This window comes from Hermetia illucens, chromosome 4 (genome assembly GCF_905115235.1).
Source record: "Hermetia illucens chromosome 4, iHerIll2.2.curated.20191125, whole genome shotgun sequence".
NCBI lineage: Eukaryota > Metazoa > Arthropoda > Insecta > Diptera > Stratiomyidae > Hermetia > Hermetia illucens.
In genome coordinates, this window is record NC_051852.1 from 4,028,376 (window position 1) to 4,040,978 (window position 12,603).

General features: G+C 40.6%; 1 protein-coding gene across 6 annotated transcripts in view; it reads right to left on the bottom strand.

Moving 5' to 3' along the window:
• LOC119656077 (alpha-actinin, sarcomeric) overlaps nucleotides 1-12,603 on the bottom strand; it is a 186,309-nt gene that overhangs the window by 121,620 nt on the left and 52,086 nt on the right. For 3 of the 6 annotated variants that reach the window (XM_038062364.1, XM_038062363.1, XM_038062358.1), the window contains exons 1-2: nucleotides 11,831-11,978; nucleotides 10,717-10,859 (exon numbers count right to left, since the gene is read on the bottom strand). In XM_038062364.1, the coding sequence (XP_037918292.1) occupies nucleotides 10,717-10,830 (114 nt within the window). In that variant the 5' untranslated portion in view covers nucleotides 10,831-10,859; nucleotides 11,831-11,978. The other 3 variants (XM_038062361.1, XM_038062360.1, XM_038062362.1) reach the window with 3 other exon arrangements.

Consider the following 12,603-nt stretch of genomic DNA (forward strand, 5'->3'; position numbering starts at 1 on the left):
CGTGATTTTTGGCAATGATTTATGAGTAACTGAAATACTAACAACTCGACCCATTTTCCGAACGACCTAGCAAAGGGACAAGAAAACGTCCGTCAGCAAGAGCTTCAATAGAACTGTATTTTGTGTCAACGGACCTAAGTCCAAATTTTGACACTTCGTGGTTGTGAATAGACAACTTGGCGTTAATGTTAACCAACCCATTACAGGCTGGGAAAAACATAAAGAACGCACGGGAAATTATGTAGGTTGAAAATTTTGTTTGTATTTTTAAAGGTTTCGTATAAAACAACCTTATTCAAATTGGTTTATTGCCTATCTGCCACTCGCAGTTTTCTTGAAAACTTTTACATTTATTAGTGTGACTTTTCAAAGGCATATAAAATTCCACTCAAATATTGGAGACTTTAGCAAGACAGGTTTCATTCTTAGACAGACCCAAAAATTCGAGAAAAAGCCATAAAGATGATGATGATATGAGTATTAATGTGTTATAGGCTCTAAGGGCAATGCAATAACTCTGATACTTAGCCTACAAAAGAAAAACGACAATTTTGGAGAAGTGGCAATTTATTTCTCAACATAGTCTCCTTTTAGCTTTACCCAGTGATACTCACTTGATCCAGCAAAGCTCCAACTCCTTTAACCCGTCTGAAAAATACGTTTTCTCGAGGTTTGCAAAGTAGGTTTCCGCAGCGGCGGTGACCATTTCATTCGACTCAAATTTTTGCCGGCGAAAGAGCTTTTGCGGTTTGGAAACAAGAAGAAGTCGCAAGGGGCCAAAAACTCGAGAATACGATGGATGGGGTAGCAGTTAGCATAGTGGAAGAGCATTTTTTCCTCGCCAAATCGGACCTTTTTTTTGCAATTCGGCGTCGAATCGACCCAATAACTGGATATAGTAGAGCCTTGTGACTATTTTGCCCTCCTCCAGATCCAGATGCAAATCATACCCTTTCCGGGCGATAGGATAGTCTTCGCTTCCTTTGGAGCACGTTTTCCAGATGAAGTCCAATGCTTAAACTGTTCCTTGGTCAGTGAGGTGTACCAGTGAACCCATGTTACGTTAACAGTCACAAAACGACACAGAAACTCCCTCGGATTGCGCTTAAACAGCATCAACTTCTCTAAAGTGGACTCACGGTTGTGCTTGCTGTCCGGAGTGAACAAATGCGACACCTATCGCGCCGACAGCTTTCTCATACTTAAAATTTTATGCAAGATAGGTCACACGCGGTCTTTTGAGATAGATGTGACATTATCTAGCGCATCTTGAATCGGCGGTCTGTCAATACGAGATCGTGGAGCGGAGTCGCCGTACACAACATTCAAGCGCTCTTTGATTTCGCTGCGGAATTTCCCTTCCGAATCGACTGACATTGGTTTTTCTCAATTTTTCTGAAATCCCCGGTCACAACCGTTTACACACGCGATTAAAATAAAATTCAGGTCATTATATTCCACCATTCTTTATTTTTGCAAGGAAGTGTCAGAATCCCCTGCTCATAAAAGATGGACCTACAGGTAGCGAAATGGGAGTTACTGACAAGGGTTACATGAATACTCCAAGGTTGCTCAAATGGTTGGGCCACTTCAAAAAGTATACAAGCTCTTCTCCAGAAAGACCTGTGCTGTTAATACTTAATAACCAGACATTCCATATTAGCCTTGAATCTATTCCATTTGATAAGGATAATAACATTCATATGTTGAGTCTTCCACCGCACAGCAGCCAATTAAACGCAGGAATTATTTCAAACCATTAAAGGCATTTTATGATTTTGCTGCGGATGATTGGAGTGTTTGTCATCCTAATCAAACTTTAAGCATTTATGGTGCAGCTGGTAAACCACCAGCTGCCTTTCTAAATGCTGTAAACGGTTTCAGGACTAATGGAATATTTACTCTGGATCGCAACAAGTTCACACGTTGGCCTTCAGAAACTACGAATCAGAGCGCAAATGAAGAAGAAAACGAAGAGCAGTTAAAGTCAGGTGACAATTCACAGCTTTTAACGTGGATGAAGAGGCTGGTGTGCTACAAGGAGAGAATGCTAACGAACACAGGTAACATGATCACGCTGGAAACGGAATCAGAGGTGATACCACTGAGTCTAATGAAACAGATTCAGTTCCTGCCATTGCTGATTGCTGTTCACAATGATGAATTCGAAGGAGTGTCCTTCAAGAGAGTTGCTAACAGTCTACAATTTTCAGAAACCGTCGAGGAAGACTTTTACTTTATTGCTGATATTAAAATGAAATTGTCCCAACCTTTGATTCACAAGGACACGTGATTTCAAAACACTTTATCTTTTCATGAATACCTCGCTGTATTTATTTTTTTAGGTTTCCTTCTGGACATTAGAGATAGGTTTCAAGGGAAAGAAACCCTAACTTTGTTTAAAAGAATTGACGTTTATTTTAAGATTACTTTTAGAATTGTTTGTTTCTAAGAATTCACAAATAAATTATGGCTTTCGAAGCAATGGGGTAAGAACTCGAACCCAATTTCAGTGCCAGTTTCTTCCCCACTCAGTGAGGCAAAAACTTGTAATTTAAGGTTTTCGTAAATTTTAATTTGTCAATTAATTAGCCATCCAACATCGCCTGCTCGTTTAGCAAATATACCTGGCATCCCCGTCTAACTCATTTAAACTTTACTGTGCCACTATTTCTCCACTGGGTTTGATAAATTGCTAAAGCAAGAAAATCCCAGTTTTCCCCCCACCTATCCTACATTATCTACTACTTCTTCAAAAATATCTCCTACAAATTAGTCCTTTACAAATAATATTTTCCTTCCTTTTAATTTATCTGATCAGTTACATTTAAAGTACAAAATAAATTTATTTATCTCCTGCGCTCAGATCTACCTTATGGTTCAAGTCAAGGAGACAGTTTTAACTCTACTTCAAAGAAGTTTAGCGAGTGGTCCCTTTTCTGAGTTTTATTATAAAGGACCACGAAGAAAATTGTGTATCTCTTTTTAGTATCTGCATCTTTACATTGGTTTTTGACTAGTAACTATGGTTTTTGTAGATAAGTCCATTACCTGGATATTAAAAACCCGACTGGGATTTACTCCTTCACTATGTTCATTATGTGAGCAATATACCATCCTGATTAGGATTAGGACTATTAGGGCTACAAAACAAAAACAAGAAGACATACACGAGTATGCAAAGTATTTTAGGTATACAACTGAAAATCACACATAATTTTCCTTGGAAGTTTACTAGTACATTTGGTAAACAACATAATCCTTAGGATTAAACCCGGGAGTAATATGTATAAAATCTCAATTTAAGGAGGAAACTGAGGGAGGTTTAGTGGTTTCAGAAAGTTTTGTTCGAAACCAGAAACTTCCGTGGCAATTTGAATTTTCAATTGAATTAAAAGGGTCCATTTTGAAGGAAAATACTGTTTTGATCTGACAGGTGTCACCCGAGGAGATATGCGTGACATTGGACTAAAAAAACTAGAGTAAATTCAAAAGAAGAATCCTTCGAAGAATTTTTGGCCCCCTACATGAGGATGGACGATTCCGTAGCCTACACAATGACGAAATCTATGAGCGATACCATGACCGCCAGGTTGTGGATAAAATCCGGCTCAATAGGCTACGGTGGGCGGGTCACTTAATCCGTATGGATGAGGATGATCCCACCCGGAAAGTCTATAAGGGCAATATCTATGGTAGAAAAAGAAGACGAGGCAGACCCTGCCTAAGATGAAGCGATGGCGTAGGTCAGGACGCCAGACAGCTTTTAGGGATATCGAATTGGTGGACCTCGACGCAAAACCAGGATGTCTGGAGTTCCTTATTAAGGCAGGCCTAGACGGGATACCGGTTGTTGCGCCGTTGATGATGATGAAGTTCAAAATTCAAGGAAAACCTACTATGAATTCCTCGAGGAAGTTCCGAATTCTACATACAATTGAGACTACTACCATTTGGCTGAAAAAAAGATTGACGGAGACAACTGAATAAATTCAATATTACAAATTTGCGAGTATACTAAGTATTCTATTGGCTTTTGGAATGTAACCGGAAATTAGTTTTTTTTTCACAGGTAAACTATGAATGTCAATATTGACTAGGATCAAAAATGTCAATAATAATGAAAACATCTAACCAAGTTATCTAAATATAGCAAAATCGAAGTGAATGTCATGACATCGCAATAGTTTCCTTATCTTATTTCGTGATTTCGCGTTATCAGAGCCATAATATTTGGTTTTACCTAGATTTGCTTACGCGAAAATAATCATTTTCGCGGTATTTAGCGGAGATAGATATTGAATATTTCGTCATTCATTCCCTCAATGTATATATATTTATGCATAACACGTGATTAATAAAAAAATTAGCTTTAGTGTTTCGAAGTTTTTATCTTTTTTGATAAGGAAAGGTAGATTTTTTAGATTTTGTATGTAACTTTATCTGACGATAAATATTGCAAGCTATCGGAATGAAAATGATTGATTTTGGTATTATTTATGGAGCGGAGAAATTTTTTTTAAAGCATTTTGAGTAATGATTTCTCCGGGTACTTTCGTGAGGTTTGGTATTATAAATAGATATTTTTTGTAGATGTTTTTGTCAACTTAGTGAGGCGGGTAAGGCGGTCAAAGGGTAGTATAGGTCCCAGGGCGAAACGTGGATTGGTACCCACGATGAAGCATAAAACTTGGGAAATGCCTGCTGAACCAACACCAACAGCTCTACTACCAAACCCTATCTCCACCTCCACGTGGTGACCGCTGGGAGCTCTTTCTTAACGAAAAGCTGCAGACGGAGAAGGATGAGGGCGAGTCTCCCGCGCCTAAAAACCGGACAAATTGTACCAACTGGTCCTCCAGGTTGGGGGTTGGGTAGGGCTGACAACCCTACACGGAAAACAACTTGTTACGAAGCCACAACAGGAGCCTCGGACAGGACGGATTTTAAAACGACGGACCCGGCAACGACAACGGATCAACGATTTGCGCATTTTCTCATGGAACGTGCGCTCCCTGTACAGAGATGAAGCTGATGAGCAGCTAGCCGATACCCTGTCCCAATATAGGGCTGATGTAACAGCGTTGCAAGAGATGCGATGGACAGGAACCGGTTTCCTGGAGAAGAGCCACTACATCATATATTATAGCGGTCATCCAGTAAACCATGTGCTCGGAGTAGGTTTCTTAGTCAGCCAAAAAATGAAACCTGCTGTTGTCGGCTTTGAAAACATAAGCGAACGGCTGTGCACTCTGCGCTTGCCAGGCAAGTTTAGAAATATAAGCCTCATAAACGTTCACGCCCCTACAGAGGAGACTGCAGAGTCGGAGAAGGATACCTTCTACGAGGCAGTAGAACGAACCCTCGAAGCCTGTCCCAGATAAGATATCAAACTCATACTTGGGGATTTTAACAGCCAAGTAGGGAAGGAGCCCGTATTCAGGCGATACGTTGGCTCCCATAGTTTACAGGAAAAAACAAATCATAACGGACTGCGGACTATTCGATTAGCAGGGTCACACGAAATGGTTGTTGGAAGTACCTGGTTTGCGCGGAAAGCGGTCCACAAACATACGTGGACCTCTCCAGACGGGACCACTTTCAACCAAACTGACCACGTGTTGATCGAACGCCGCCACCTCTCAGCCTTGATGAATGTCAGAATATATAGGGGGGCCAATATAGACTCGGATCACTATCTCGTTGGCATGGTGCTCCGAGCTCGAATAACAATACCACCTAGAATCCCCTCTGACAATCAGATGAGAGTGAACACTGAAGCCATCCACAACACAACCCTCCGCGACACCTATAAGAGGGAAATGGATGCCGCAATAACCGCAGTCAACAGAGGACCTGGAGATGAAGCATCAACAAATGATCTTCACAATCACCTGAAGAACGTTATCATGGATACGGCCACAAACAGACTTGGCCCCAGTCGCAAAAGGAGTCGGAACGGCTGGTTTGATGATGAATGTAAGCTAGCAACGGAACGGAAGAATGCCGCATACCGAGTACAGGATGAGGAGGAGTAACACAGGAGAGTTGCTCCCCATTTGATCCGGTCCGACATCAAGTGGATGTGAACTTCGGAGCCCGCAATTCCTAAAAAAATATGTTCAGCTCTAGCCAAGCTTTGGCCCAAAGTATAGGCGGATTTACGTTCAATGTAATTCGCAGTCATATCGTGTTCTGCGAATTACATAACAGAGCATTTGACATCTGCGAGCCGCTTCGGTCACGCTGCTCCTAGGTCAGAGGTGAGGCAGCCTCTGGTGATATACTTCTGCCCTGGTAAGAAATCGTTAAGCCGTCTTCGTCTAATATTTTTTAAGTTTGCGTGCTAAGCTCTAAACGAGGTATCCGCGGACCAAAAAAAAAAAGAGAAAGTAAGTTGATCCTTATTTGGGTCGGCCTGACACCAAATGGGCGTGGACTCAGGGCCCGGTAATTTTTAAAAAAATATATTCAGCTCTGGCCAAGCTTTGGCCCAAAGTATTGGCGGATTTACGTTCAATTTAATTCGCAGTCATGCCGTGTTCTGCGAATTACATAAAGGAGCATCGAATGTCTGTGAGCCGCTTCGGTCATGCTCCTCCCAGGCAGAGGTGAGGCAGCGTCTAACGATTTGCCTCTACCTGATAAGAAGTCGTAAAACCGTTTTCGCCTAATATCTTTGAAATTTTGGCTGCTAAGCCCTAAATCAGGGGTCGTGGAGCAAAAAAAGAGGAAGTTAATTGCTCCCCATTTGGTCCAGTCCGATATCAAGTGGAGGTGGAATTAGGACTCCGCAATTCTTAAAAAAAATATACTTGTCTATGTTAATATGCACCGCCGAAAGCTTCTTTATCCGGATGAAGGGAGGCGGATTTGGCAATTCCTCAGATATTTTTAAGAAGGAGGTGGAAATCTGCAAACCTGGACAAGCCAGTATGAGGGATTTTTACCAATTTTACCGTGCTGGCTCGGCAACATGATGCAATCTCCATTTATGAAACCTCAGCAACATTGTGTAATTTATGAAACCTGGCTTTAAGATAATATATTAAATTCGGAGCTCCCCGGGAGATATTTCTTTTGTCGCTGTGATAAAGACAGGGCTGCATTATGTAAGTCTACTGTCGGTGGGTTCTAATTGCAATAAAAGATACACTCGACGCCGAACTCGTCTTTTTCTCTTCTGGCCCACCCTCTGATTGTGTTCCCTTAAGTCTGTGTCTGCCCAATTCCCCCTCCCTCCGTTCATTGTGTCTTGTATATACGTCTCACCATCATGAAGAATTGGCTGACAGTTTCTCAGAACCCCTTACCATCAGATTTCTTACCCTACTTATCACGAACTCCGTCGAGCGGAAAAAGCAAGCCTGGGAGAACCAACAAGTCTGTGAACTAGAAAAGTACAGGGAGCAACCGCACCAGGCGCGCAAGTTTTACCAACAAATCAGCAGGATGAAGCCTTATACACCTCGATGCTCATCCTGCCGAGACAAAGAGGGAAATCTGATTTCCGACAGAATGGGCATATTAGAGCGATGGGTTGAGTACTTTGATGAGCTAATGAACAACCAGAACATCGGCGAGTTGGAGGTCCCGCCAACTGAAGATGACGGACAAATACTGCCGCCACCAAGTTTAGGAGAAACAGTCCGTGCAATTCATCGGCTAAAAAATCATAAGTCGCCAGGAGCCGATGGAATTACAGCCGAATTGGTTAAATATGGAGGCGACCAGTTACACCAAGTGGTTCATCAACTTGTGCTCAAGGTATGGGACAGCGAATCAATGCCTGACGACTGGCAACGAGGTATTATCTGCCTCATACATAAAAAGGGAGATATCACACAGTGCAGCAATTATAGAGGTATCACGTTGCTGAGTACCATCAATAAGATATTCTCCGCTATCCTGCTAGGTCGGATAGCCCCATACGCCCAGAACATCATTGGCCCATACCAAAGAGGCTTCACTCCAGGCAAATCAGCAACAGATCAGATTTTCTCTCTGCGGCAAGCGATGGAAAAACTGTTGGAATATGGGCAACAGTTGCACCATCTACTCATCGACTTTAGAGCCGCTTGTGATAGCATAGCCAGGGTACAACTGTACACGGCTATGGGAGAATTCGGTATCCCGACGAAATTGATAAGACTGAGTAGGCTGACCCTAACCAATGTACGAGGCCAGATAAAAGCAGCAGGATCACTGTCAAGACCATTCGACATCAACAACGGTCTACGACAAGGGGATGCCCTATCATGCGTCCTCTTTAACCTGGCCTCGAGAAAGTGATCCGTGATGCTAAGGTAAATGCAAGAGGTACAATCCTCTTCAAGTCCACCCAACTACTGGCCTATGCTGACGATATCGACATCATGGGAAGAACCACCCGAGACGTACAAACTGCCTTCATTCAGATCGATCAGGCGGCGATTGGGGCGAGATCTTGGGCTGCACATCAATGAAGGCAAGACAAAATATATGGTGGCAATGTCAGCACCGAAGACGAATCAACCAACATCAAACCGCACTGGTCAAACACGAAGAAGAACAAGGATAGGAGAATACAACTTTGAGACCGTTGACAATTTCTCCTATCTAGGGTCGAAAATCACAACCGATAACAATTACGATGAACTACGGTTGTTGTCAGCCAACAGAGCCTATTTCAGCTTACAAAGACTGTTCCGCTCGAAACGTTTCACCATAGGGTCAAAGCTCTTACTGTACAAGACTATGATCTTGCCAGTCCTCATGTATTCCTCGGAAACTTGGGTTCTTAGCAAGAAAAATTGTGAACTCTTGGCCGCGTTCGAGAGAAGAATCCTCCGAAGAATTTTTGGCCCCCTACATGAGGATGGACGATTCCGTAGCCTATACAATGACGAAATCTATGAGCGATACCATGACCGTCCGGTTGTGGATAAAATCCGGCTCAATAGGTTACGGTGGGTGGGTCACTTAATCCGTATGGATGAGGATGATCCCACCGGGAAAGTCTATAAGGGCAATATCTATGGTAGAAAAAGAAGACGAGGCAGACCCTGCCTAAGATGGAGCGATGGCGTAGGTCAGGACGCCAGACAGCTTTTAGGGATATCGAATTGGTGGACCTCGGCTCAAAACCGAGGTGTCTGGAGTTCCTTATTAAGGCAGGCCTAGACCGGATACCGGTTGTTGCGCCGTTGATGATGATGATGATGATTTTTTTGTAGATATTTTTGTCAACTTATTGACAATTTTTGAAGCAGTTCAAGAGGTAACTAGATCTTATTGAGAGGAAGGAGGATACTCCAAATTGACTTAAGAAATTTTAATTTTGACAGATTTTTTGAAGCTAATTCGGAATATTGTCATAAGCAACAATTTAAATTTTGTTGAGGGATTGAGGAGTCCTAAGTACGCAACCACTTGATGTCGGACCGGACCAAATGGAGAGCAATTTGCTCCCACTCTTTATGGTCCACGGACTCCTCTTTTTGGGTCAACACCCAAAGTTCAAAAATGAAAAGAGGGACGAAGACGGCTACGGCTTCATACCAGGGCAGAGGCAACTCATCAGACGCTGCCTCACCTCTGCCCTGTTTTACGAATTATAAAATGGGGCGTATAACACCTGCGAGTCGCTTCGGTCACGGTGCTCCCAGGGCAGAGGTGAGGTAGTGTCTGATGAGTAGGCTCTGCCCTGGTACGAAACCGTAGCCGTCTTCATCCCTCTTTTCACTTAGTTACGGTTTAACAGAAAATTTTAAATTTATCGAAATTCACCCTGAAAGGCACTGAGTTCATTTTTAGCTATAATCAGCACAAATCGATAAGAAAATTCCATTTTCCTAACCACATTTTTCTCTCTTGTATAACTTCCAAGGTAAGCGTATACTTGATATGCCACATTTTTCAGAAATATATCTTCAACAAATACATCTGCAGATCGCAATAAGTCTGCAAAATAGAAAAATATACACAGAAGAAAAGAAAAATATCTTTCTTGCTATTTTTAACCTTGAGCATAAGATTTCGGGACAATTTTTCTTGTGGTCTCTTGTGTCGATCGGTTGGAAAGTGAACATTTAAAAAAAAACAGAAAAAAAGGAAAATCTTTAAAAAATAGAAAAATTAAAAGCAGATTATGTAGAGAAGAAAATCTCAGAAGATATGAACCATCTACATATCATAGAGATACAGTGAAAAGTTCACCGAAAAAAAAAAAGAAAAAGATGTTTTCACTTTGTACGAAATTATTTTTACATAATAAAGGCCAAGCGGGCGGTGCTAAGCGCACGGGTTTCAACAAGAGGGAAAAACTGTGAAAATTTATTAAGACAGCTTAGCAGAACGAGAGGATTTAGCGCGAGGGAGTAATTTAAGACGATAGAAGTTTGGATTCGTGTGATTTTCAGATTCGTTTTTCTGCTGATGCTTCAACTCTTTGGTAGAATTGCTTGAGCAAACTGAACTGCTGATCGTTTCGATTGAACGATTCGATGCCTTGAAACGAAAGGAGGGGTGCTTGGTTTTTGTTAAAATTAGAATGATCCACGTAACATTCGCACTTGGGTTGGTATTGGCGACTAGTAGGTGAAGGCAAGAATTATCCGAAAAAAAAGTACTAATGACAATTTGTGTACCACAAACGTCCAAACCAGAAATAGTAACCTTTAACCGATTGTTGACAGCTTTTATTCTAAGTATAGGAATTATAAAGCAAGTACATACCTTTTTCTGTTGCTTCTCCCAGGCAGGATCTAGGAGTCCTTCCCGCTCCCATTCTTCCTCCTGCTCCATATATCCATCCGTGTACTCCATGGAGATTCCGTTCTCCATCATCATCGTGACGATTTCGTTTTTATTTTACGCTTCTAATGTTCAGTTTTTCGTTTTTAGATTTTTATATATTTTTCAAATATTTTTTTAATGACGAGAATCGTATATGGAAGAAATAAAACAATAAAACTTAGTTGAGACGATTGCCACCGTAAACGCGATTTATACAATTATCTTATATAGAAAAATAGCGAGAAAAATCTTTTTCTTTTTTTTTAAATATCTTCTAGATTAGATCGTATAAAAAATTTGTTTCTAGTAAATCATTCCCTAAAGCTATACGAACGCGACAAAACTAAAGCGCATTTGTAATATTTAACACTATTGGATCTTTTCTACTTTTAGAAGGGTGGTAATGTGTGCTTTGTTGGTGTGGTAGTCAAAGTTCGTTCGATAAATCCTTATAAAATAAATCTGGAAGAAAAATTGAGTATCTTTTTTGATTCTCTGCTATCTGACGAGCAAATCGCGATCATTTCATTTTTATTTAATTTATTTTTTTTTGTAATATAATAAATTAAGTATAATCCGTTCGGCAGCAAAAAAAAAACGAAAAAATGCGAAACACATTTGAAAAAAAAACGGACGAACAAATGTTATGTAATATTTGAAATTTTATTTTTTTTTGAATAATATTAAGTTATTTTGGGGTCACTGATTTCATTCATTCCATATGGTCGTTTCATTGTAAACAAAAATTTCCTTTTGTTTCACTTCAAACTATAAAAGATTCTTTTTAAAAAAACACTCGAGATCAACCAAACTATTCGACATTCAAACACTTCAAGAAACAATCAAGAAAATTTTTGTTAACAACTTTTTTTTATATTTAATGCTTTTTTTTTAAATCCGATTCGAATGACTGTTTTATGAATCAAGTCAAGTCAATGTCCTCAAAAATGGTTAATTATTGTCAACAATTGCAGCACAAAAAAAAAATTAGATATAGATTAGTACTAATAATTGTACTAAAACTGTACTAAAATATAGGAAAGAGAGTAAGTACGTGTCTCGTTGACGAAGAAAATGACCCGCTCGCGTTGGTAGCCAACTCAAAACTAATGGCCAAAGACTTCAATCATGTTCACATACAATTTTTCCATACATTCACTTTGGGCCTGACTACACCAAGAAATCGGTGCGGTATCTTTTGATTCAGCAGTGTTAGATTTTCATAGATTGTCCGACTGTCGACGTCTATGAGAGTCAAACTCACCCGAGTTTTCACGGTGTATTGTATTAGTGAGACCATTCCATTTTATAGTTTTCTTATATCTTTATTTTTACATTTCTTATTTCAATTCTATTTTTCTTAATACCAACAACAAGACGAAGCGAACGGCTTGAGTGCAGAGCGCATGATATACTCAAGAAAGTGATCCGCGCAATCGCAGACATCAAATAGCGACATTCTAAGCGGACGCCGTTACAAACTTAGTTGGCATCTAAGATGGCTTAGTACCTATTGCACATCTGTCTAAAGCACAAGAGTGCAGGTTAAGGGATTGTTCAAGATTATCCGGGAAAACAATTGTAGATTTAGTAATTCAAAATGATCAGAGCTGGGTGGCTTTCAGGCTTTGTATCTGAAGGTCTTACATGTATCTACGAGTAGATAGCGCAGCAGTGGTGAAATTTCTAGCCAAACTAGCGACCCTGACTTCCGACTCGATCTGCACTCAATTATTTGATCTCTGAGTTAACCTATGTCTTGGATTCAGTAGCTTTTCGCTACATTTTTTTTTTCAAAGTAAGATATTTCGGAAACAAATTGATTTT